This window comes from Euprymna scolopes, chromosome 23, assembly GCF_053919585.1.
Source record: "Euprymna scolopes isolate OS-2025 chromosome 23, ASM5391958v1, whole genome shotgun sequence".
Lineage (NCBI taxonomy): Eukaryota > Metazoa > Mollusca > Cephalopoda > Sepiida > Sepiolidae > Euprymna > Euprymna scolopes.
The window spans coordinates 18265957-18289404 of NC_136504.1; the positions used below are offsets into that span (position 1 = coordinate 18265957).

Here is a 23448-nt window from a genome sequence, read left to right on the forward strand (position 1 = left end):
AGAGGACAAGAGGGAGAGAGAGAGAGAGGACAAGAGGGAGAGAGAGAGAGGACAAGAGGGAGAGAGAGAGAGGACAAGAGGGAGAGAGAGAGAGGACAAGAGGGAGAGAGAGAGAGGACAAGAGGGAGAGAGAGAGAGAGAGGACAAGAGGGAGAGAGAGAGAGAGGACAAGAGGGAGAGAGAGAGAGAGGACAAGAGGGAGAGAGAGAGAGAGGACAAGAGGGAGAGAGAGAGAGGACAAGAGGGAGAGAGAGAGAGAACAAGAGGGAGAGAGAGAGAGGACAAGGGAGAGAGAGAGAGGACAAGGGAGAGAGAGAGAGGACAAGGGAGAGAGAGAGAGGACAAGGGAGAGAGAGAGAGGACAAGGGAGAGAGAGAGAGGACAAGGGAGAGAGAGAGAGGACAAGGGAGAGAGAGAGAGGACAAGGGAGAGAGAGAGAGGACAAGGGAGAGAGAGAGAGGACAAGGGAGAGAGAGAGAGGACAAGGGAGAGAGAGAGAGGACAAGGGAGAGAAAGAGAGGACAAGGGAGAGAAAGAGAGGACAAGGGAGAGAAAGAGAGGACAAGGGAGAGAAAGAGAGGACAAGGGAGAGAAAGAGAGGACAAGGGAGAGAAAGAGAGGACAAGGGAGAGAAAGAGAGGACAAGGGAGAGAAAGAGAGGACAAGGGAGAGAAAGAGAGGACAAGGGAGAGAAAGAGAGGACAATGGAGAGAAAGAGGGAACAAGGGAGAGAAAGAGGGAACAAGGGAGAGAAAGAGGGAACAAGGGAGAGAAAGAGAGAACAAGGGAGAGAAAGAGAGAACAAGGGAGAGAAAGAGAGAACAAGGGAGAGAAAGAGAGAACAAGGGAGAGAAAGAGAGAACAAGGGAGAGAAAGAGAGAACAAGGGAGAGAAAGAGAGAACAAGGGAGAGAAAGAGAGAACAAGGGAGAGAAAGAGAGAACAAGGGAGAGAAAGAGAGAACAAGGGAGAAAGAGAGAACAAGGGAGAAAGAGAGAACAAGGGAGAAAGAGGAGTGAGAGATAACGAGAGAGCGAACTAGGGTGAGACTGACGGAACAAGTGAGATAGAAAACTATAGTGAAAGGAATAAAATAGAAACATAAAGAGAAATAATGACTGTAATTATGAACGATTAATTTTCATTTTGTTATTGTTTATGTTGCCTGGAAACACAATAAGACATTAATTAACAATGTGCAATTAATTCTGATAGAAATGCTTTAGCTAATAATGAAAATTTCAATGATACAAATCAATTTAATTGTTAGACCACACCTCATGAATTATTTCAAATTGCATCAGTAAAGCTTAACGAGGAGTCTCCGAAATGTCTATGATAAAAATAAATGATATCAAGCAGATTAAGTTATCATACAGCTATGCACAATCCGTAACAGTTGAAATATACGTCACGCTCTAATTTTATGATTAAAAACGATGTAGAGTAGAGAATTCCAACCAAATCTACATCTAGTAGCATCCTATACCGCTATAGCAAGTCCTTATTTAATGGCCTTCTCAAAAGAAAATTAGATACAAGGTTATTTTTTTATGTGGGGATATCCAGTACATCAAAGGAGGACTTGGTTAAGAACTTCCCTACCCTGGCTGAACAAATACTACACTTTGAATCTAGCTTCCTTTTTCTTTTATTAAAAAAACAACAAAAAAAAATACTCATGTTCTCACCCCACCCCCCCAAATAAGGTATATCATCACTTGGATGAAAGAGGCTACTATTTGGGATCATGCCTAGGAAAGATTAACAAGATGTTGGTTTACATTACATTTAAACTTCTGCATATCAGTACAGTCAGGGAAGCAGGTAACAGGAAGGGAATTCCAAAGTCTGTTTTAGGGAAGAAACGATTAGAGTAAAAAGCTTTCTGGCATTTAGGGACCTCAGTGATGTTGTGAGATTATGTTTCTAAGCAGGTTTGTTTGGGTCACGTATGTCAAGGGGTCACAAGTGCAACAAGTTCATCAGAACACATTCCATTAAAATATTTGTAAAACAGGCACAGAGATGCAACATTGTGGCAATGGGACAGGAGTTGGAGCTTAGTTGACAAAGTGGGATCTATTAGATCCCAAAGTCTTTTTTGGACTATCCAAGAGGGAGATGCTAGTGGTAGATGCACCAGCCCATGGGTGAATGGCTTAAAGGTCAAGAAAAAAAAAAAAAACACTTGCATATTTAGTCACCAGATGGATCTCACCTACTCCTTCCAATCTTATTGAGTACAACTCAACTAAAACAGACTAAAGTCATTAATTGTTTAAATTGAGTTACATAAAAGATCTTGGATTCATAGACGGTGCCAACAAGGAAACGTTTGGTAGATTTTTGAATGGTGTACTCTCCACAGGAATGAAAGAACTATATCCAATTACACTTGACTAGCTATACATAATGTTCCGTTTCGTAGTTCGCTTTTACTGATATTTTGTTTTTTGATTTTTGTAATTTTTTCGCTGTATATAAAAAGGAAAAAAAGTCATAACTTTTGGCCACATAATATATCTAAAAGAACAAACTTAACAACCACCTGCTTGTAACTTCTCAGTTTGCTAGAAGGTTAGAGAAACTGTCACATCAACAACCCATAGATTTTAAGTCAGTAAACATATGCACCAAAACATTGCCATCAATAACAGTTGCTAAATTGTTTTTTTTATTTTTTTTTTTTATATAATTAATATTATAACAGTGATAATTTATGCAATAAAATAATTTATGGCTGAAAATACCCTCCAGACCTCATATCATTACAATAACACTATGAACTTGATTTATCATGATTCTTACCTATTCAGGATTCCTTAATCATTTGAAGAATTTTCATAATTACAAACAAATAACATTTGGTGACAACTTGTTTATAATTGTGAAGTTAACTGCAATCAAATGTTCATTAGTTTTTACTTCTGTTTATTATTCTTACTTTTCTACTTGTGGTGATATTGAATGTGATTGAGTTGAATTGACTTCCTCTCTGATGTGCACAGCATCTCTAACCATCGCAACCCACATGACTATCCTACACGAGCTGGCTAACCACCCGCTATTCCATCAGTGAAAACTGATCACTTGTAGGTCACCTGATCTAAGTTGTTCAATCATAATCCTTTAAGACCTAAATTATACTGTAGATGATTAAAAGAAATCTGAGAGATGGCGGAACACTGAATGTAAGCAATGGACAGTTGCAATCTGGAGGTATCTGGCATCTACCCAAATACTGAACTAATACATACAAGGCGTGTTTGAATCAATTCTCACTTTATTTATGCTATTATATTCATTTATTGATGACTGAACAAATTAGTTTGACCAGGTCAAAAAGGGTTAAAAGTGATCATTTCATATTGAAAACGATGGAAGGTTTAGAAAGTTCATTGCTTATGTGTTTTCTCGTGATAAAACAATGCCGCTCAACTACGTGTTATTAAGTCACAATGATAGTTTTGATAACATTTGACAGTGGAAACGATGTTTGTCCTCCAGGTTTGTGCAGAGATTGACATAATGCTGCAGCATTTTTTTAAATGTACTCGATTGTGTGCAGTCATTTATGTATCATTTATGTGTTTTGCCCAGTTTTACAAATACAGAAACTATGTAAAACAATCTTTATATGCACACGTACATATTCACACATGTGTATATAAAATATATATATATATAAAATACTGAAAAACATCAAAGTAAATACAAAATATTATTTGCTAAGGTGAATTGAATTGGAATCTCAGTCGATAAATAATTCAATAGGTTTTGCAAGATTCATTTTCAAACAAAAAGATATGAAATGGGAGAAGTATACCAGATCCTCTTGTGGAAAAAAATATATTGTTTGTCATTAAATTCCACAATCTAAAAACAAAAACTGTCTTTATTTTTCAAGGTCTTAAAAGAACAAATACATTAAGAAATTGTCTTTTGAAGGATAAATATTGATAATCTATATATTAACTAGTCTGGGTGCCCGGGTGTGTGGAGGAGCATGTAAGGGGGTTGGTTGAGCAAAAAAAAAAAAAAATTAAAAAAATATATATATATGAAAAAAATAGTGAGTACCCGTGTGAGCACAAAAAACAAATTAGGAGTAGTAGGCAGACTCGAACCTGGAACACACAAGAGGAAAAAGAAGTGAAAAAAAAAAAAGCAAAGGGCATTTTGATGAGCCCACAACGATTGTGACGTCACGGGCATTCAAAATGACCCGTTTTATGCAATGTCGTTCATGCAAGGTTTGAATGACTTGTACAAATGTTGACAAAAAAAAGTGACCCCTCTTTATAAAAAAATGTCCCTGCTGACGGTGAATGAATCAATCTTTCTGGCCAATTTTTCTATATTTGTCATCTGAGGGATTCATCTTTGATACCAATTTTGTCATGTTTTAGTACACATACAAACATACATACATACACACATTTTGCCTTTTATTTATTAGATAGCATTGTCCATATGTACAGAGATGCGCCCTGGTTAGTAAACTTGCAAAACGGTACTAACTTGAAAAGAAAAAAAAGAAAAGAAAAAAAAGAAAAGAAAAAAAAGAAAAGAAAAAAAAGAAAAAAAAAAAAAAAACAAAGAAAACAAAGAAAAAAAGAAAAGAAAAAAAAGAAAAAAAGAAAAGAAAAAAAGAAAAGAAAAAAAGAAAAGAAAAAAAAAAAAGAAAAAGAAAAAAAAAGAAAAGAAAAAAAAGAAAAGAAAAAAAGAAAAAAAGAAAAGAAAAAAGAAAAGAAAAAAAAGAAAAGAAAAAAAGAAAAGAAAAAAAGAAAAAAAAGAAAAGAAAAAAAAAGAAAAGAAAAAAAAAGAAAAGAAAAAAAGAGAGAAAAAAAAAGAAAAACACAAAGAAATTCTAAATACAAAGAAATTCTAAATACATCCATTTGTCTCACTTTAAACCCAAAACCTAGTGCTAAGATCTTGAAACAAATATATAATTATTTTATGTTGCCAGATAAAATGTTATAAGGAGATATATTTTATGCACTAATTTTCAATATTTACTGCAACAGAGCTCAATATGTGAGTAGAGCTATGTAGTAAGTATATAGTAGGTATCGCAAACTAGCCTAGTTTAGGATGCGAAAACTGGTAAATAAAGTTAAATTTCCATTAATTTCAACTTGCGATATCTCGTTTATTTTTTGGGTTATCTTGATTAAATAAAATTCAATCTTTTTGCTTTATAGATTCTTTTTTTTGTGTCTTTAATAGTTTTTTTCCAGGCTACTTCGTTATGCCACTAATTTTGGTGAACACCACTTTACTTTTTTACACAAACATGTTGGTGTTTTTCAAATTTGGTGCGCGTGATAGTGTGAGTCTCTAGGTATAAAAAAAATAGTACCATTTTAAAGAAAAAAAAAAGTCACTTATCAATATGGTGAGCTTAAAAAAGGGGTTTATGTTGTTTTTCACAAAAAAAATCCAACTTGAAAACTTCAGTTAAAAGAAATATGCAAAAAAATTCAATTAAAAAAATTTTGTAGAGAAATATCTCCTCTTTAATAATCTGTTGGTGCCATATTACTACGCTCATAAATCAAGGAGCGTCACTTATAAAAGTGACTGTACCTACACATTGAGATTTACAACTTAATCCCAAGTGATGGAAGTACTTATGAAGTATCATCATAAAAATCAACTGTCAGCAATAACAAGCCTCAGGGCCCAATGAAAACGTAAACAAAAAACTTGTTTCACAGTTTTCAATCAAAATTCTTAAGTGAGTTTGTTTTTGTTTATTTAAAAGTTACAGAAAGTTATTGTTTAAAAAAATATTTTTAGTGCAACAAGCACGTCAATAAAAGAAATGAAAATTTACAATTTAAAAAATAATGTCAGTTGTTTATTTTCTATATCTTCTTTCAAACTTTCACATGTTCTTTGCTTTACCTTCTTTCGGTTAAATAAACTTCAGCATTGTTAAATTATCTTTTGAAAATTAAACTGGGTACATTTTAAACCAAGAAAACATTTTTAGTTGCATGTGACTGACGGGAAAATTTTTTTTTTTTCTTTTTAAAAAAAAACGTTCCTCATTTTTTTGTTTACTTATTTCTCTTATGTTCTGTTGGGCGTTTTTGATATATCTAACATTTAATTTTTTTTATTTCATTAGATTGCACAGTTACATTACTTAAAAAGAAAAAAAAAAAATTAACAAAATATAGCTAAGTTTTAAGTTATGTGCAACAAGTCATGTGTAAATAAAAAAAATTAATTTCACGTAAAAATGTGCATTTTTTATCGGGCGTTTTTGTTAAATTATTTTTTTATTACACTGTACATTACTTAAAAAATAATAACTGAAAATATAATTAAGTTATGTGCACGTGGTACATAAATGAAAAAATTAATTTCACTGTAAAAATCATTTTTTTTTAATAATTCCCGAGACGGTACTTCTACAGTTTATCGCCAAAAATGGAGATACCATTTTTTTCTTTTTTTTTGCGCACCTGTCGTTAAAATCCGAGGGAGAAATCAGTATTTTAAACTATGATCGAAGTTAGAAATAAATAACAAAAAAATTAAACTAGATATTAATTACCTCCAGAAAGAACTATAAAAAAAAGTAAATAAAAGAGAACATATATCCGTAATTGTTTAATTGAAAATGTTTCGATTTAATTAATGAAAACGGAAATGTTTTTCATTAAACATATTTTTTTATTATTAAAAACAGAAAATGAAAAAATTATTAAAAATAGAAAATGACATTCATAACTGTCTAAAATGGGTGAGCGCCATTTGAAAACCCAAAACATTTACTGTATAAAAATTTATCGAAATATAATTGTAAAAACATTTATTGAAAAGTTTGCATAAGAAAATATAATTTTAATAAAACAATTTTTTAAATGAAAGCAACATTGAATTTTTATAAAATAGTTTTTTTCTTCGAACAAATAAATAATTTTAATGAAACATTTTTTTGAATTAAAGCAACTTTAAAGGGTCAACAACAATTTAGATGAAACCGAAAAAAACATTATCTAGTTTAATTTTTGTTATTTATTTCATGCTTCATTCATAGTTTAAAATACTGATTTCTCCCTCGGATTTTAATGACAGGTGCACGAAAAAAAAAAAAAAAAAGTGGCGTCTCCATTTTCGGCGATAAACTATAAAACTACCCCCCCTCTCTATATGTTCTATCAGGTGTTTTTGATAAACTTGAACTGAGATATCTCAAGGTTGTGTTAGGTGTAAAAATCAACACTAGTGGAAATAAACTTCAACTGGAAGCTGCTCTCTCTGACTACTTGAGAAGAAATCCAGTTAATTCATTTCCACCTCCAAAGCAACAAAAAAAAGTCCCTTAGTGAATCTGCTGAACATTCAGATAACTCCTGCAGTTGTGATGAAGAACCATCTCAGGATATCTTCAGTTATGAGCATCAAGAACAATGGGTTGCTGTCTACTATGACACCAACTTTTACATTGGCAAAGTCATTGAGGTTATATCTGCATCCAGCGCTGTAATAAAATTTTTATCACAAACCAAAAGATTTTTTTTTTATGGCCTTTGTTAGATGAATTGCACAGGTAGAGTCAGCATTTGTTTACAGATGAGGTTTTGAGGTAATGCCAGTTTCAAGTGATGATAGGATTTGGAGTGTTCTTGATATATACCATAGCAGAAGCTTATGAAACAATTCTGAGATAAAATCAATAAGAAATTGTAGTAAGACCTCTGCCTATAAAATATCTTGCTTGTTTACTTGTCTTTTAAGTTGAAAAATTTTCAATGCTTGAAAAAAAAAAAAAAAAAAAAAAAAAAATATGACTTGTGACTTTTGTATAACAAATTTCTAAATCTTATTGTTGTCAGTCCTTTTTTGGTGAGTTTAAATTCCCCAAGGTAAAAATATTTCTGTGGCAAAACGTTTTGTTATTAGAAACAAGGCAAACATTTTTTTTTTTTTAATTCCTCAACTAAAAATTAGTAAAGTTGCAAAGTTTTAAGCTTCTACCTCCAATGGTTACATTTTTACAGCAATTTCAGTAACGTATACTTTTGACTTTTTTTTTTTTTTTTTTTTGCCCTTTTTACCAAATTGTCTGTTTGATTGCTTTTACATGCTCCACAATTGAGTGGTTTTATCAATTTATAATTAAAAGAAAAAATTATCCTGATCTCTAATGTGTTATGAATCATACTAAGAAGATTCAATACATTAGCTATTGAAATGAAATTGATATGAACAGCCAAAGTTGCATTTCTGTGTCATATTTGCACTTTTTCCCCCATTGGTAGTGGGATTTTGCCTAGTGTTCAGCTTGGTTTCAATTAATAATTATTGCTTTCATTAGTATTAATTTTCATTTACCACAAGATGACATTACATTTATAAGGATTTTTCACTTGTTAGTAGCTTACATTTTTAGTTATATACTATGAAATTCGCCTTCTGGGCCATGATAGCAAATTTTCAACTTTCCAACAAACTTTGAATGATCATAACTTGATGGCTAATTGAGCTACCAAAATAAATTTGGTACTTTTCTTTCTGGTTTACAAAAACTATATGACCATATGAATTGTTTTTTTTTTAGATATAATGAAAATAAAATTTTGGTTTGGGATACCTATATATAGCAATTAAGCTACATAGCTTTCTGTATTCTATCGCCATAGGGAATCATCAGAATAAAATGCAACCGCGTGTTTTTTATATAGACATGTGGTGTTTAGTTTAGTTCGCTAACCAATCAGATTCACTGTGGCTTCCTTCTACGGGTTAATGTTTTCACTAGCCAATGTCAGAACTTCTCTTAAAGATTCGGCTAATTTTTACTTCCTTGTTTTGTATAGGAGTGACAAAGCAGCACATGTATATATAAAATTATCGTCGCATGAATTCCATGCATTTTATCTTGATGATTTCTGACAGAGATGAAACACTGAAACCTGTGTAGTTTAATTGCGATATATTTTAATACCTTATATATATATATATATATATATATATATATATATACATACACACACAAAATTCAATGATTTAAAACCAAGCAAGTGCAGAATCTCATTCAATAAATAAACATTTATTAAAATTAAATTTGATATTTCCATTCATAATAAAATTATCATCAGGAAAATGCTGAGTTTTTTTTTTCTTTTTTTTACTTTTTATGTACCAAGGAGGTTGTAAGGCTTGGCACATCTTCCTTGAAGATGTTGGCGAAGCATAAGATTTTAAACTATTGATTTTAAAAATTTTATATTCCATATCAACAGTGCTTATTATAAACAGTGGACTTTCTATTACTCAACAAATATGCACTTAACCAGCGTCTTCTACTGTACTGGACATTTAAAACCTTATATATCACTAACATCTGAATAAAGATGTGTCAAGCCTTACCATCGTTACGGCACATAAAAATAAGGAAAAGAAAAAACCTGCATTATTTATGTAGATTCTACTATGAATCGAAATCTCAAATTTAATTTTAATAAATAAATATGTTTATTTATTGAAGGTTGGTTGGTTGTTTTATTTTTTACGGCATATCAATTCTTTTGGGGTTATTTAATGCCGAATCCAGTTATTTTGAAGAAAAAATTTTTAATATTTTTTTTTATTTTTTTTTTTTTCAAGTCGGTTTCTATTTAACCCATAGTTGGAATCCTAACAGGTACTACCACTCCGGGTCAGAGTGGACCTGGGAGCAATGGTAATTAAAGGGTGGCTCCACACTCCCCAAAGCCCACAAGCTGGGGCCTCACCACTGGATATAGTTTAAGGTCATATCCAGGACCATTTATTGAAGGAGATTCTGCACTGGTTTGCTTTAAACTATTAAATCTTTTAATTTTATATTCCATATCAACAGTACTTACTATCTAAACAGTGACCTTTATATATATATATATATATATATATATATATATATATCAGTTAGTGGAAGAGACTCTCGGGAGAGTGTGCGATTAAAAAAATAAAATCATAATATTTATTCATATATAATATATGCATTACAAAAGATAACATCTTCATCAGTTTCAAATCCAAACAAACAGGATCTATACTTGGTCTCCTTTGTTTAGATTTGAAACCAACAGTAGGCAGACATGAAGAGAGGCTGAAGAGTGTTTAATAACAAAACTAATTATACATGTATACTTTGGTTTGAATTAGAAACTGACGATACCAATATTGTTCTGATATTTTAATATGTACATATATATATATATAGCATAATCACGTTGACAGGTTCTTGTTAGATCAGACGTTAAGGAACGTTGAGCTGGGTCAGTACTAAAATGGATGAGCAATTTGGCAATTTTAAGCACTGTATGTAGAAGAACGACACCTTCCTACAAAAGTTGTAAAAACCTAACGGGGATATATATGCAACTGGGGACCGCCTGTGAATTTCATGCTCTCATGGAACTTCCTCCTTTGAAGGAAGCCAGTTAAACCCACATAGGGTTAGTGCCATTTCCACATGCGTGCGTGTGTGTGTGTGTGTGTGTGTGTGTGTGTGTGTGTGTGTGTGTGTGTGTTGGATTTAATTTTTATTCTTTGGATAGAATTTTCGGGGGGGGGGGTGTTAGCAGGCTTTTTTTGTTTTTTCACAACACTTAGTTATAAATATAGAAAAAACAATTATTCTATTATTATTATTATTATTATTATTGCTACTGCTATTAAACCTATCATTTTTAATTAAAGATTAGTTATCTATTTAATGAATGTGTATAAGGTTGTTAGTTTATGTTTACACAAATAATAAAGTCTTGTGAACATAGAATACAAGCAATAAGATATCATCGGTAAATAGAATGCAAATACTTACCAGAATTTCCTGCTCTGAACTTAGGGGCTTGTGGTTGTATTCCTAAACATGACAAAACACAACATTTAGAGGGGAAAAAAGAAGAAGAAAGAAACACAAATCCTTTTCTTCTTCTTGTTTGCATTAAAGTTGAAACTGTTTACAAACTATGTGATTAGTGTGATTGGTGAACGATGTAGGTAAGACAACAAACATGCAACAGGTGCCAATTTGTGAACATCGTACAACAGAAGAGAGCTCAGAATTTGGAAGATCAACAGGAGAGAAATATAATGGGACTAATTGATTAAAGCTTTAAATGAAGAAACTTGATAGATCTAGCCATTAAAATATATATTTTACTTGTGATGTGGGTATGAAATATAATGCGAGTTTCATCATTATTTGATATTCCAATATTGTAGACCTCAACCAGACTTTAATTCGGTTGTTAAGGGGTAAAATAGTATCAACAGAGTGATGATTAAGACAGCAAGGCATAATTTATCATTTTGATCCAAATTGTATATTTTACTACAGTTTTGAGCTAGGGTACTTCTAGTAACTAATATGATTTATATTGAGCTATGCTTAAAGATTACAAATCATGACTCATCAGTTCGATCTTAAAATTTAACCTTTAGGGAGCACATAAGACTCAATGTTTAAAACAATGACAGAAAATTATATAGTTATTAATGTTCTGCAGACTAATTTTTATTACTAGTAACTTCAATGAAGTGATGGTTAGTATTTTAAACCATGTTATTTTCATCCTCATTGAAATATCCTTTAGCAGAATTTTCAGCCAGGCTTTTGCTTAACCTATGGTACATCAATCATATACTATTCATGATAGCAGTCATGGACATGGTTAAATCTCAAGTTGTTTAGAAGAGTTTTATTAATGCTATGATTAAAATGCATTTTGAATCATGTAGATAGTCACTGTATCATTTATTGCAATCTTGAGTCAGGAAAGATTTAAACTATTTGAATGACTGTTGAAGTAAAAATGCAATTCATCACATATTTGCTTTATCTCAATTCAAATATCTTACTTCACTCTTGGGCAAGGCTTACTCTAATTCAAGTAGAAAATTTGTGATAAAGGAAAAATGGCAAATTATAATTGATCCTCGCTTTATGGTCTTTTTGATTCAGGTTACCTCCAATTTTTATAGTGTGATGATGAATAAGGACAAAAGTGTCAGTTTGACATTTATTGTTTGATTCTTGCATCAGCAAACAAGGAGTCATTCATTGCTGATGTCAATTCTTTCTGATCATAATATCTTTTATAAACAATTTGATGAAGACAAATTTCAGTTGCTATTATATCAGTTTATTTCAATATAGCAGATCATAAAACAATTCATTTGATAGCTAATTAAGCAAGAGGAAAGTACAGGTCTATACATTTTACAACAGTTAGTATAACAGTTAGCTAATGTGTTTGTTAATAGGCATTCAAAGATTAAAAAATTGGGTGATGCTTCGGCCAATAAAAAAGGAGCCTTTGTGTTAGCCTTGCTCACATCAATCCATTTTGACAAATTTTCATTATGAACATAATAGATCCAACTAGATTTAAACTGTTAAGATTTTAGAGTTCATGCTGATAAGAATTATGGAACTCGCCTCCTTTATTTTTCTTCACTGTTAGAGATTTTTTGAGAGGGAGGGCGTCTTTATTTTATGGCATTTAAACACTTTATCTAATGTATGTGTCAAAGATATGTTTTGTGACAGATGTAAATAAATAAAAAAAAACAATAGAGCAATTGAGCTTTATAATAGGATACGAACATGAAGTCACAATATATGATAATAAATTTGTTTGTCAAGTAACCAGTTTGAATGCAGAGTGAAAAAAAACAAAAAAACAGATCATTCTATTTTCATTTCAACCACGCTACCAAACAGATCAATGATGGTAGGCTTAAAAGATGTACAAAGGATATTTTCATAATACTGAGAATTAGTATTCACCAATAGTATACCATTTAATGAAAAATGGTATACTCTTTTATATAGCAGTGATTTAGAGGTTCAGAAATTTTCCAAAAGTTGTATGTCCAAAATGAATAATTTTAATATAGTTTATTCACTACTAAAAGGGTGATATTTGAGAAGAGGTAGGCAACTAAAGGGGACATGAATTCAAGAAGTGTAAGGGAAGTGCGGGTACTGGGTAGGAGAAGAGGGTTGGTAAAGAGTTAGCAAGGTGGTAGGAAGGGAAGACAGCATGCCAGGTTAGGTGAGAAGTGGGAACAGCGAGTGATGGAGTAGATATGGGGGACGGCCAGTCATGGGGCAGACATGGGGGACGGCCAGTCATGGGGCAGACATGGGGGACGGCCAGTCATGGGGCAGACATGGGGGACGGCCAGTCATGGGGCAAACATGGGGGACGGCCAGTCATGGGGCAGACATGGGGGACGGCCAGTCATGGGGCAGACATGGGGGACGGCCAGTCATGGGGCAGACATGGGGGACGACAAGTCATGGGGCAGACATGGGGGACGACAAGTCATGGGGCAGACATGGGGGACGACAAGTCATGGGGCAGACATGGGGGACGACAAGTCATGGGGCAGACATGGGGGACGACAAGTCATGGGGCAGACATGGGGGACGACAAGTCATGGGGCAGACATGGGGGACGACAAGTCATGGGGCAGACATGGGGGACGACAAGTCATGGGGCAGACATGGGGGACGACAAGTCATGGGGCAGACATGGGGGACGACAAGTCATGGGGCAGACATGGGGGACGACAAGTCATGGGGCAGACATGGGGGACGACAAGTCATGGGGCAGACATGGGGGACGACAAGTCATGGGGCAGACATGGGGGACGACAAGTCATGGGGCAGACATGGGGGACGACAAGTCATGGGGCAGACATGGGGGACGACAAGTCATGGGGCAGACATGGGGGACGACAAGTCATGGGGCAGACATGGGGGACGACAAGTCATGGGGCAGACATGGGGGACGACAAGTCATGGGGCAGACATGGGGGACGACAAGTCATGGGGCAGACATGGGGGACGACAAGTCATGGGGCAGACATGGGGGACGACAAGTCATGGGGCAGACATGGGGGACGACAAGTCATGGGGCAGACATGGGGGACGACAAGTCATGGGGCAGACATGGGGGACGACAAGTCATGGGGCAGACATGGGGGACGACAAGTCATGGGGCAGACATGGGGGACGACAAGTCATGGGGCAGACATGGGGGACGACAAGTCATGGGGCAGACATGGGGGACGACAAGTCATGGGGCAGACATGGGGGACGACAAGTCATGGGGCAGACATGGGGGACGACAAGTCATGGGGCAGACATGGGGGACGACAAGTCATGGGGCAGACATGGGGGACGACAAGTCATGGGGCAGACATGGGGGACGACAAGTCATGGGGCAGACATGGGGGACAACAAGTCATGGGACAGACATGGGGGACGACAAGTCATGGGGCAGACATGGGGGACGACAAGTCATGGGGCAGACATGGGGGACGACAAGTCATGGGGCAGATATGGGGGACGACAAGTCATGGGGAAAATAAGGTGGACAACAAGTCATAAGGAAGGTAGAGAATAACAGTGAATTGAGAAGGTATATTGAGATGAAGAGGTAGTGGAGTGACAGGAAGTAAGAGGGAGGTGATATTGAGGAGCTGGTTTAATGACTTTAAATAAAGGCAGGAGAAGAATTGAAACAAGATAATCTAGGGGTGACATTTTGAAAGGGTAATTAAAGGCATTGAATTTAAAAGGGGTAGGTAGGGGGTAGTTGAAGGGTTAGCAGGAGAATTGAGTAAGGGGGAAGACAAGTCATGGGGCAGATAAGAGGAATGACTGAAAGAAACTAGGGAAAAGAGATAACATTAAAGACATATGTAAGTTGATAACTTCCAAAAAAAGTTAAACTGAACTGAGTTGGATGCAGAGATCAGCTAGGATGTCTTTTTGAAGTAACTGGGGAAGATTATGTTGAGAGGCAGTGATATTAAGAGAGAGAAATCAGTTTTGAGAAAAGGTAAACCAGACTGGGAGGGGTATAGACCTAGAGGAGGAGGGGGACCTTTCAAAGAAATGATAGAGGTTTAAAAAATAGACATGATAGTGAAAGCTCTCAAACACTGAATAAAAACAACATTAATAATATAAAGCATGACCACCATCAAACAACAACAACAACGACAGTGCATGCTGGTATTTTGAAGACAATGAATATGAAATCCGCAGATACAACCATAAAAACGGAGAAGAGGGAGAGAAATTGGTAAGGGGTACATTGAATGAGCAAGAGAGGTATCAAAGAGAATGGTCGGAAACTAACCTGGCATAAGCCCGAAATTATCTTGAGGTGGGTGTTGTACTGTTTGGGAACCTTCACCAGCACCGCTTCCATTAAGTTGACCATCATGACCATATTCATCTTTCACCAGGCGACTGGGTGCTGAATAAAGAATTTTTAGAAAAAAAAAATAAATTACACACAAACCAAACATGAAAAAAATAATTTTTTAAATGAACTAAAGGCAAATGTACTTAGAACGTCATGAATTTATATTATCGTTACTTTGCAGTCTCTTGAATGAATATTAAGAGATGGATATTTTAATTTAAAAATGTGTTTACACACACATCTAATATATAAAATCAGATTCAAAGTTAGACTGTTACAGCATTACATATATGCATTTAACAATATTTCATTCTACCTAGTCAGTAAATTATGCAAATTATTAAGTGTTTTTATTTACATAAAAAAAAACAACAAAAAAAATCTTCAATCAAGTTCATTGATTACATATACTATCCAACTCTATATTTTCTGCAAAACAGATGCTTTGTGAGATTCACTGTTTTATTTTCATTGGATAATCATCCCTGTTGATTATCCAATGAAAACACTACATTTGTTATAAATGAAAAATTCAAAATGGTATTAGAATGGTGAATACATATTTTAATTTTTTTTTTTTACATTACAACTGCATTTTATGTAATATATAAATTCATTTGGCCAGATTTTCATAGTCAGGCCCAAGTAATGTTTAAACTGACAAATCAAATGTGATTCTTCATAGACCATTTTCAGTTGGTATTGTTGTATAATTTTATTGGCAATATAATAGTGTACTTGGCAACATTTTGTTTATATTTACATAGTCCAGCACACCCGATTGCTAGTATGAAACATTTTTAACATCAGAAAAAAATTTTTTTTTTTTTAAATTAGTAAAGAGGAATAATTCATTTTTATTTAAAAAATATAAAAAGTCAACTAAAAAATATTTTTTCTAAGAAAAAAAAAACAAACAAACAAACACTTCTTTTTTTAATAAAATAACTGCAGTCTGGACAATGCAGGGGTAGGTTCAGCTAATTGTATATAAATTGACTTATATTCAAAAATCCCTTTAAGATTACATTGTGTGTGTGAGAGAGAGAAATTAAGATGTGAAGTTGCCACTACAAATATTTGAACAATTTTACGGCAGATATTTCTATTTGACACCAAGTCAAAGTATGAAAAAAGTATTTTGTGAATACACAAAAAAGAAACCACATTTGATTATTTAATATACACATACATTAATATACACATACATTAATATACACACACATTAATATACACACACATTAATATACACACACATTAATATACACACACATTAATATACACATACATTAATATACACTCATGCGAATTCATGCACTAGTTTCCTGGTCTTTGTATCCTTTGAATGTGAGGGAGAAAACGGAAGAAGGATAAATATGATACGAGAAGAAAGACTATTGTAATGTCTAGTTGCAGGTTAGTGCAATGTATGTTGTGTGGGGGAGGATGAAATGTTAGATAATCTTCCTCTGCATTGCTTCTGATCTTTGTTTGAACCGTTTGTACAATCTATTTTTATGACCTGCTTGTAACACTAACAGAGATTTTGTGTCTACACTTGTAAGGAAAACCTGAATTTAGAATGAACATGGTGTTAAAAAAGACAGGCCATTATATTTATCTACCAGTGTAATACAATCACTACGGTTATTTAACACCACGCTTCATTCAAATAATCTTCCGGGTTTGGATTACAAGTGGAGACACAAAACTATTATTGCAAAGGTGCACGCAATTTGATAAAACTATACCGTCAAAATCTGTCTAAAATTATCTTTGCTTTTAATCTTTAGCGGTTTGCACATTTTTAAACTTTAGGTAGACGACTCCTATTATATTCATTAATTTCAAAAGAGTTATGCCCCTTCCAAATTTTAATTTTTCGGTCAAATTAAAAGGGTGCATAATACCAGTCATTGGAGTCAAATAAAATATATTTTTTTTTAATAAATTGTAGCGAAGTATGTTATTACATTGTCAATAACCTTTAACAACAAAGTTCGATTGTTAACTTAAATGCTATTTAGGTCTGACTTTGAAAATCCATCAAGAGAATTCTTTATGTTAGATGAAGAGTGGATAAGTTTTCTGCTTAGACATTACAAAATATTTACTGGAGAGGAAAATATAAAAACATACAATTTGCTGAATCTGTATTATGATTCAATTTGTGTATATTTCTTTGACACCGCACATCAAAAAGAGTGCATAGCTTTTTCTTTTGAAAATCATAAGCCAATCAAACTGCTCCAAGTTGAACAATGAAACAAAGCCAGATAGCTGATTTCCATGTAATTGCAACCTCCCGCCCCCACAATCATATTGAAAATTCTTTAAGAGAAAAACAATTCTCTTGAAAATATATGAAAAGCTATTGAAAAAAGAAAGACTGAACCATCATTGTCAATTTTATATAATGAAACATAAACATAAAAGGTTTGCTGTCTTCAAGTCTAATGTCAACAAATATTGCTTTTTTTCCCCACCTATTATTTCCAATCTTCTCAAAATCCAATTGACAATCCCATTATTTCTTATTCAACGCTATACTCAAACAGCATCCGACCTTTATAACAAATAACAGATTTAAAAAAGAAAAAAAATTCACTTGTTGCAAAATGTTGAGGGAAGTTAAATTAATTATCTCTAGTAGTATTTAAAAGGAACTTTGTCTGCATGGGTATGTGTGCGAGTTTGTTCCGTATGGACTCCGAAACTGCTGGTCTGATTTTTATTAAATCGGACATGAAAGTTACTGGATGCTAACACTTTTATACAATCTAACATCACAAATACATTTGAGAAGTTTTATCAATGCACAAGCAGAAAGACCAAGCCTATAAAATCAACTGCAGATTCTTTTATAAGACAGGGGTGGTTTCGAAATGTTTCTTTTTAGGGACCAACTGAACCATGATACTTGACTTTTGCAATTTAAATTCAAGCAAAGCCATTATTTACAAATAATTTTATAAAAACAGATTCTCTACAGTGTAATGTAGACTACCGTGTATTGTGGACTAGGTCACTGCAGGGAGCAGGATCCTTAACTAGAGTAGGGAATCAATCGATTTGATTGAAAAATGGGTTATTTCACTGATTTTGATGACAATAAAAGTAGGGGGGGGGGATTGTCAATCTTCACTCAATCCCGGACAACATAAGGTTTCTCTGCTAGACATCATATTAAAGCCCTATTTGATAGATATTCAACCCCTTACACATAAAAATGTTTAATATCTTGATTCAGTGCAGTATTGGAAACTATGCCTGAATGACCATTTTTTCGAGAAGTTGATTTCTTTATGCTATTATATATACTAGAAAATATATGCTCCTACAATCACATTTTTTCTAGCATTTTTTTTTCAAAGGATCCCCACTTATCAAGGCCCAGAGGCCACTCAAGGATAAGGGTTAATAAGTGTACAGTGGTCAATGGGACAGTGACGTAGTAATTGTTAGTAGTGGAAATTTGGTAAATTGGATTACTTAAGGGGAACGGCTGATCAAGAACTTGTTTATGTTGGACTTGAAGACAACCATATTATAGTCAGCCGGAAAGCAGGCAAATGGAAGAGAACTCCACAGGTGTGCAGTTCTAAGAAAAAAGCTTTGTTCATGGAATCTACGTTTAGGTTTAGGCACGGATAAAGAGTGGGGGAAATTATTGATAGTGTTTCTCGTGAATGTTTGGCGAGGAGGGACCATACATTGGAGCTCAGATGAGCACTTACCATGAAAATAACGATAAAGCAGAGACAGGCTCGCAACATCTCTTTTGTGAGAAAGAGGTTGCAGGCAAGAGAAAAGGGCATCCCCACTAGGCTACGAAGTCTATTTTGAACTCTGTCAAGTCAGGATAAGGTCTTTCTAGCAGCTCCTGCCCAAATGTGGCAACAGTACAGTACTTCATCCTTGGACGTACCTGGCTCTTCTATAGCTGTTTTTCTATATATTACATTTAATGCTATGGAAATAAACTATAGCAAAGTACGGTATTACATTTTAACCACAAAATCTTTAAATTAGCTTTGATACGAAAGTTGTTAACTAAAAGTTACTGTATTGAAATCCTTGTGGCTGAAAATGATATAAAAGATTATGTTTATTGAATTGTGCTATTTCTTTTTCTTCCTCTTATATGTCATGGGAGTGGTAATCCCTGGCATAACTTGAGATGTTTGGAGTTAAATCAAAATGATATTTGTGTGTTCAATTTCAGCTTTCAGCATCTGTCGAACACATGTGTAATAAAAAGGAATTCACTGTTTGAAACACTCGATAATAATTTAAGATTTAACAGTTAGATCAGAAGTGTATAAATTGCATTTAATAAATATTGCTATTTATTTAAAATAAAATTGAATTTTTTTTTTCCTACCAGACAGAGCAACGGCCAAAAAATAATAGACGGACAGAGCAACGGCCAAAAAATAATAGACGGACAGAGCAACGGCCAAAAAATAATAGACGGAAAGAGCAACGGGTAAAAAATAATAGACGGAAAGAGCAACGGGTAAAAAATAGATGGACAGAGTAACGGCCAAATAGATGGAGAAACAATGTATAAAGCAATGTAATGAGTAACGCGGAATAAACTGAGATTATCTAAGAAAAATAGAAAGGAACAAACATTCTTGCAATAGGCTTAACAAGCATTATAATTAAAAAAGAATGGGGGGGGGGCAATAAAATGAAATTTGAGAACAGAGTTTGCAATAATAGATGAGAAGACATAATTTATAGACGAAGTTGGAATTATGGGCCTTTGCCTTTTCAAACTATTTTCTGAGCAGAGTCAATCTTTGGTGCCATCCAAGTCAGCTCTGTGTTACGTAGCCAGCAAGAATGACGACTTCAGAAAAATAGCACATTCTATTGACAAACCAAGAAAACAAACAATTATTCAAAGAAAAAAATAAATAAATAAAGAAGCATTTGCAAAACAAACAGCCATCCATTCTACAAATGCACAATTCAAAACGATAAAGACATGGAGACACAAAGATGGGCTGGTCCAGTTCAAGCACTTCCCAGTCACCCCCTCCTCCAAAACAAAAAAGCGCACACATTGTATAATATGAATTATTATTAATGCAATATAAAATAGTATGCATTATTCATGTCACTAAACTGGAGCTCAAAATTCCATTTTGGTTGCCCTGACAAACAGCAGTTGAGAACCTGAATTCATTAATCTTTTTCTACTGCATTTTCTTTTGTTTATCAGAAATGTATTTGGGGGCTGTAAGCAGAAATATTCTATACATCAACATTACCAAAACCTCAAGTGCTCATTATTCCCTATATTTTAATCACAAAATATATTCACTAAAATATTCTTTGGTGTTGGGATTGAGTTATGTTTGAAAATAAATGTCTTAATCTCTACAATTATATAAATGCAACTTTGTGTGTGTCTGTATGTGAGTTCATTGCTTATAGACTCTGAAACAGCTGAACAGATTTTCTTTAAAATTTACTGAACTCTAGTGTATAAATCTGGGAGTTATCTTAGTTAAATTTTGTCTCAGAATACCCCCGATAATTACCGATAATTGAAACCATTAGTTTAATTTATCTATCATCAGTAAAAGCATTTTTCCATGTCGTCGCTTAGCAACAACGGTAGAACAATGGGCTGTGAAAATTCTGTGGGTAAGTTGATAGCAGGTTGTTTTGTTTTTTTTCATGACATGATCTGTATGTTCAAATTCCACGTAAATTTCTTCATTTTTTTTTTCATTAACTGCAAAAAATTTTATACGACTTGAAGTTTTTTTGTTTTTTTTTTGTATAACATGGTCTGTAGGATCAAACCCTGCACATAACTTTCTTAATGTTTTTTTTAAATCAAAATATTATATTTAAGAATATTTTACGACCAGAAAATACTGGGCAGCCTGCTATATTCATCATCTCTTTTGCTTTCAACTCATTATTTAATATGAACCTTTTTTTTTTTTTTTTTTTTTTTAAATACAGTTTCTATCACATTTGTTCCTATCACAACCCACAACCAAAAAAAATTATTTTTCTATTCCAAACAAAGGATAGTCTGTAGTGGATGAATACAGTTAACTCCCTCAGTTTTTAAAAATGGTTGTTGTACAAAAATATTTCTGATCGAGATAAATTTCTAGAAAGAATTAACCAGAATTGCATTTTATTCTTCTTAATAACATGGACCAACATTGAACAAAAGAAAATGGCTATTTGAAATGAAATATTGCTTTTTGCAGAACAAAGGAATCTATTACTAAAATCGGCACTTATACAGTTTAATCAAAAAATTAAAATATCGAAAAAAGGTTATATTGTACGTATCCGTTTTGAACTGAAGATCTGAAAAAAATTTCACTTAATTTGATAGAGTAGGGTTTTATTTTTTTTACAGCGGAACAACACGCTTTTATGACAGCATGTTGAAGATAGACATCTCTGAATTTTTTAAATTTTTGTTTGGATTTTTAGAACATGCCACAGGGAGATAACTCAATTTAAAGCGCCTACACCCCCTCTCCATCTTTAATACTAGCTTTTCTTCCTTAAAACTGAACCTTTTGCTCAGTATCATAAGTTTTTTCGCTGTAAAAAAAAAAAAAAAGTGATTTTTTTTTTTTTTTTCGGAGAACTTCATTCCATAACGGGTACATACAATTTAACCTTTTTCGGTATTTTCATTTTTTAATGTCTTGATTAAACTGTACAAGTACCCTAAAAATCAACAAACTACTGACTTTATTATAAGATGAAAGATATATGCGTGTGTGAACATTCATATTGTAAGTTATAAACAGATTGGAGGAGGGGATAATTTTTATTTATTTTTTGTTTGCTTATGTCTAGAAAAAATGTATAATGATAGAATGTGCATTCTAGTTAATATATATTTTACATATATATATATGTATATATAATACAGTTGCACAGATGGTAATGGCACCATTGTTCTTATCGATACAAAGCATCAAATCAGCAGAAAAGGAGTACAAATACATTGTCTGTTTCATCGACACAGATGATTCATTTTCATAGCAATAACCATAGAAAGAGCTAAGAATCCTTTCTCCCAAAAGTAAATGAAATTGTGAACTGATCTCCAACCTTTGAAAGTAATCAGTGTAAGAAAAGAACAATCTTGAATTACTTATAATCTCTTATGCAGATGATAACATTCTTGTAGAGAACTGCAAAAACTACTCAAAGCTGAAATTTTACTATTGACTGATACAGCTTACATCAGTTAAGAGATTTTAAAAGTTGGACCTGAATAGCATTTAAGTTGACATATCAAACTTATTCTGACTAGACACTTAATTCGTTATTGTTGCGCCATGATATTGGCACCATAACTGCTGCAGTTTATTTTTAAAAAAGAAAGAAAAAAAATTATGCCGTCCTGTCCAGACAACTGGTAATATGGAAATATTCCTTTCGATTATCATGGAAAATATGAAGTATAGAGGAGATGAATAACTCATTTCTAATTGAAGAATCTAACAGGAGTTATCTACCATACAAGTATGATTTTATTTTTTCCAATTTAAAAATATGGTAATATTAAAATGCTTTACTGCATCTCGGGCAATGTTGGGTAGATACATCTAGTTCGAAATATTAGGATCGCTCAGAAAGTCCAGCAAGTTTAAATTCATTGGTCGATCAACAATTCTAATATATAAGAATATGAAAGTCTGTTTATTATTATAGTGATAATTATTTATTTATTATTAGTGATAATTATTTATTAGCGCTCTTTAGACATCTCTTAAAAAAACAAAATAAAATATATTAGATCCTTAATGTTTTTGTTGTATTGGAAAATTCATTATTTTATTTCTATCATTGTTAATATATAAATCTCATCTGTCTGTTTAAATGTATGTATGCCGTCCTAAAATTTTCTACATACGAGACGGATTTTCACAAGATCAGTATCGTTTTGAAGCTCGACCCTTTGGACGACAAATATCGAAAAATTGACTAAAAACATCAATTCCTTCACCCTCAAGGAGGGGGTCGCTTTTTTCGCCAATATTTTCGGAAGTCATCCACTCTTTTCGATTGACTAGCCTTAATTTCACTTCCAGTTTAGCAATAGATGCAACAGCAGAGACGTCATATTTTTTTTTTTTTTGGGGGGGGGGGTCGCATTCTTTTCCGCCTTCACAATATGGGTTTGAGCCTGTCTGCCTACTACC

The 23448-nt window shown here is 33.5% G+C and overlaps 1 protein-coding gene across 31 annotated transcripts in view; it reads right to left on the minus strand.

The window, feature by feature from the left end:
• LOC145245781 (SMAD family member 4-like) overlaps positions 1-23448 on the minus strand; it is a 474109-nt gene that overhangs the window by 121372 nt on the left and 329289 nt on the right. For 20 of the 31 annotated variants that reach the window (XM_080107417.1, XM_080107410.1, XM_080107403.1 and 17 more), the window contains 2 exons: positions 15173-15292; positions 10834-10875 (listed from right to left, as the gene is read on the minus strand). In XM_080107417.1, the coding sequence (XP_079963543.1) occupies positions 10834-10875; positions 15173-15292 (162 nt within the window). The remainder of the gene's footprint in view (positions 1-10833; positions 10876-15172; positions 15293-23448) is intronic. The other 11 variants (XM_080107423.1, XM_080107427.1, XM_080107414.1 and 8 more) reach the window with 1 other exon arrangement.